General features: G+C 38.2%; 2 protein-coding genes and 1 long non-coding RNA gene across 5 annotated transcripts in view; 1 reads left to right on the top strand and 2 right to left on the bottom strand.

Moving 5' to 3' along the window:
* The window catches only part of LOC104762284 (putative pectinesterase 63), a 2728-nt gene extending 1168 nt beyond the window's left edge, over nt 1-1560 (top strand). Inside the window, exons 2-5 of the mRNA XM_010485547.1 lie at nt 22-252; nt 458-664; nt 757-995; nt 1080-1560. Coding sequence (XP_010483849.1) covers nt 22-252; nt 458-664; nt 757-995; nt 1080-1239 — 837 coding nt within the window. The 3' untranslated portion in view covers nt 1240-1560. The remainder of the gene's footprint in view (nt 1-21; nt 253-457; nt 665-756; nt 996-1079) is intronic.
* LOC104762283 lies at nt 2265-3252 on the bottom strand. Of its 3 annotated transcripts, none has more exons than XR_763437.2 (3): nt 3118-3252; nt 2733-3034; nt 2265-2626 (listed from the first exon to the last, which is right to left on the bottom strand). It is a non-coding gene; the product is annotated as an uncharacterized LOC104762283 (long non-coding RNA). The 3 variants fall into 3 exon arrangements; XR_763436.2 differs by having other exon boundaries at nt 2265-2605; XR_763435.2 differs by lacking the exon at nt 2265-2626 and having other exon boundaries at nt 2661-3034.
* LOC104763623 overlaps nt 3527-4273 on the bottom strand; it is a 1213-nt gene continuing 466 nt past the window's right edge. The window contains exons 3-6 of the mRNA XM_010486974.2: nt 4166-4273; nt 3965-4081; nt 3783-3869; nt 3527-3694 (exon numbers count right to left, since the gene is read on the bottom strand). Of these exons, the coding sequence (XP_010485276.1) occupies nt 3527-3694; nt 3783-3869; nt 3965-4081; nt 4166-4273 (480 nt within the window). The remainder of the gene's footprint in view (nt 3695-3782; nt 3870-3964; nt 4082-4165) is intronic.

Below are 4273 nucleotides of genomic sequence, written 5' to 3'. Positions count from 1 at the left end.
AAGACAATAACCGAAGCGATAAAGAGTGTACAGGCAGGGAACACTGGGCGTGTGATCATCAAGGTAGGTCCTGGTGTATACAAAGAGAAGGTCACAATAGATAGAAACAAGCCCTTCATCACACTGTACGGTCATCCAAATGCAATGCCGGTATTGACATACGACGGTACCGCATTACGATATGGGACAGTCGATAGCGCAACTCTCATTGTCTTGTCCGACTATTTCATGGCTATTAACATCATCGTTAAGGTAATATATATATATATATATATATATATATATATAGTAAGATTTGTTCTTATGTTTGTCTCGAAATATGTGGGCTAATCAGGACAGTTTATGATTTTTCTTACATGTGACATTTTACTCTTGAAAGAAAAAGTAGTTTCAAAACGATGCTACTTAATTTAGAAAAATGGAAGGAACATAATAAGATTTTTTTTTTTTTTTGCAGAATAATGCGCCTATGCCGGATGGTAAGATGAAGGGTGCACAAGCTTTATCTATGAGAATCTCTGGCAACAAAGCAGCTTTCTACAACTGTAAATTTTACGGTTATCAAGACACGATTTGCGATGACGCCGGAAACCATTTCTTCAAAGACTGCTACATCGAAGGCACATTTGATTTCATCTTTGGAAGCGGACGCTCTCTATACCTCGTACCATACCTAACTAGACCACTTGCTCAACCAATTCATGCTATATAAATACAATTACGATAATCTTTAACGGTAATTTAATTTAAAAATAGGGTACACAACTAAACGTTGTGGGAGATGGAATCAGAGTGATCACAGCTCATGCGGGAAAAAGCGCGCAAGAGAAAAGCGGATACTCGTTCGTGCACTGCAAGGTTACAGGGACTGGAACCGGGATCTACTTGGGTCGAGCATGGATGAGCCACCCGAAGGTTGTTTACGCATACACCGATATGTCAAGTGTCGTGAACCCCTCTGGATGGCAAGAAAACCGCGACACCGGACGTGACAAGTATGTATAGTATATCAGTCAAAAACTATATATATTTATTTATATACAGTACATAATTGATTAATGCAAATTATTGATGAGCAGGACGGTGTTCTATGGAGAGTATAAGTGCACAGGACCAGGATCGCGCAAGGAGAAAAGAGTTAAGTTTACACAATACATTGACGACATAAAAGCTAAATACTTCATCTCGCTTGGCTACATCCAAGGATCCAGCTGGCTCCTTCCTCCTCCCTCTTTGTAATGTAACTACCAAATTAATCAACATCTCTCTATCTAAACTAATTTTTTTGATTTTTTTATAAAAAAACATGTGTATAGAGGAGCTGAGGATTGTGTATTGTTTCGCTTTTACGAGGAATGAGAATCACTGATTTATAACAAATCTCTACTTAGGTTTTGATGTTTAAAAAAAAAATCCTCAAACTCTCACATAAACATAGCAAACTAAATTTAAAAGGTGTCACACTACAGAACTACCAGAAAATGAATACTAATTTATAATCTGAACTCTCTAAATTGACAACGCTCTCTACTCAGTGGATCAATGCGATCAGACTCGATCCAAGCTCACCGTTGTGTCTCCATTTGAAGCAGTTGTTGAAACTGAGTTACATTAATGAGATTAATTAAAGCCTAATTGATGCATGAATTAGGAAACTATTGTCCCAAAGCTTGAGGATTGCGCGCTATCAGGAAGTCTGAGATACAAAATTAGGGATATCGCCGTGGTATATGTTGGAGAAATGTAGAATCTTAAGGCTTCCTCATATTCCCTAGCTCTCGAGAAACGGGGCATGTAAGCTCATTGTTCTGACGAAACAGAGTTTCCATGTTCTTGAGATATCCAATTCTGCATGAATTGATCCTTTCAAGCTGCCACAGGACACTATGTTGGCGCCACTGAAACTCTTCTTGCTGAGTACGGGTAGTAGATTAAGGGTTCCCACTTCCCTTTCTAACATGGCTTTGTGTATCTAAATTGGGTCGTGAGGCTGATCCATGAGAAAGGCGGAAGAGTTTATCGCGGTCAATGACATCAAGAACCCTGATGGTATTAGTATCCATGCCCTTCGGAAACACATGTAGTCTCAGAGACTCTGTGGACACTAGTGAAGTGCTTGCACATGAGTTGGGTGGTGTCGTGAACTGAACCAATACTTCACCAAACACAGCCTAACATTTATACAGATCCTTTCTCTTTTTCTTTTTTCCTGACTCCGTTTAACTCCAATCTTTCTGTTAGGGACGTTAAGTCCAAGCTCATAATAGAGGCTGCAAACCATCCAACAGATCCAGAAGCAGACCAGGATAGGAATTTTATTACTCTGTTTTCTGTTCTGATATGTTACTCAAACAGTTTGGTATCTAAAGTTCCCTTCCTCTTGTGTCTATGTGCAGACTCTGTTACTTCCAAGACATTTACGCAAAACAGAGATACAGCAAGTACATGGCTGGTGCCTTACACAACATCAAGTTTTAACATTCTCATTCCTGCACCCTCCGTATGGGAGTTTTCACTCATGGTGTTTAAAACAAGCTACTCGCGCCACTACCTTGCGTGGCTGGGAAGCTTGAACCACACATACACACATGGTTCCATCCTTTTTCTGCTTCTCATTGAAACGGAACTGAAAACATTTAGAGCTCAGAAACAAAACATAATGTAACATGAAGGAAAACAATACATTTAACGGGAAACAAACTTTTTTGCTTAATGGAGAAACCAAACATTACATGCCGTTTGATGTCACAACTCCACAAGACGTACACAGCATGCCAGTTTCGAGTTGTTGGTTTATCTGGTACAGTGTAGCTAGGTTGTTCTGGGAAGACAGTACTAACATTGTATCTAAACTTCACTTGTGCGTGTATGTACAGGTGAAAAGATGCAGTTATAAATATTCATCAATACATACCATTTTTAGTTACACTGACAGAAGTAGATAGTGTTGTAGAATTTAGTCGAAGGGATCGATCCGAGGGTCATGCTCACTCGCCATAGCCATGCCTGTGCACAAACATGTCGGGCACATCACCTGAGCATTAAACACATACAACTTAGTATCCACACCTTTAGGTTTTGGGTTTTTTTTATAGGTTTTTGTTTTTGTGCTTTTACCTTTCCGGCACCTGAACAGTTTGAACATCTTTCAGTCTTGGGCGGTGACTGCGAATGACTCCCACCAGCAATAGTTGAGACTGGTTCAGCTAAAATAAGAGAACCTGTGCTAGAGCAACGAGCACAAGCTAGATACCCTGTGTTATATAAGAAAATACAATAATTACACGGTCAAAACCAGATTCTAAAACTTTTTTTTCTTTTTAAAACCAACTTTTGAAAGCAGGAAACAAGAACAAGTNAGCTAGAAGGCCACCGAATAAGATAATCCCGGCGATGAGTGAAAAACAAGTTGCGTAGTAGACTTTCAAATTGGCAGCAGTCTGAAAACCAAATGCATATATATATATGATCAATTCATACAATTAAACAAACAAGTACTTGTAATAATGGGAAAAAAAAANTCAAATCAACACACAAAATTAAGCATCTTTAAAAGAGATATTATACTCCCCCAAAAAAAAAAAAAAAACACAGTTGAAAGAAACAAGTATGAAAACCTCAATTGCATAGGTAGATGAAGACTTTGAATAAAATCTGCATATGAAGTACCTCCAATACCTAGCTTCAGCTCTAGCTGTACCAAAGATAACCAAAAAAAAAACAATGATTATTAGAGAGAAAAAATCCAATCTTGAGAAAGAAAAACAACAACAAGCACTTACAGTAGGAGCTAGAAGGCCACCGAATAAGATAATCCCGGCGATGAGTGAAAAACAAGTTGCGTAGTAGACTTTCAAATTGGCAGCAGTCTGAAAACCAAATGCATATATATATGATCAATTCATACAATTAAACAAACAAATATACTTGTAATAATGGGGAAAAAAAAGGAAAAAAAACTAACCAATGGAGGTAAGAATGGGATAAAAGATGGGAAATTAGGTAATTCATGTTCTTGTTCCTCGTTTATGATACCAAGTTCTGTGTTTCTAATCCGTTGTTGTATTCTTAGCCTCCGTACCTAATATATAAACTGTTAGAGAGTCTCAAGGAGGTTAAAAAAAAAGGTTTCCACTTTAAGTAACTACTGAAAGACGAGCGTAACCTCTTCCATATGCAAGAAGATCTTGTTTCGACGGCTTCTAATGTTATCTTGAATCTCTTGTAATTGCATTTTGGCAAAGTCCTGTACTGTTTCAGGCCCTTCTATTAT

Source organism: Camelina sativa, chromosome 18, assembly GCF_000633955.1.
Source record: "Camelina sativa cultivar DH55 chromosome 18, Cs, whole genome shotgun sequence".
Lineage (NCBI taxonomy): Eukaryota > Viridiplantae > Streptophyta > Magnoliopsida > Brassicales > Brassicaceae > Camelina > Camelina sativa.
This window is presented reverse-complemented; position numbering and strand designations above follow the sequence as displayed.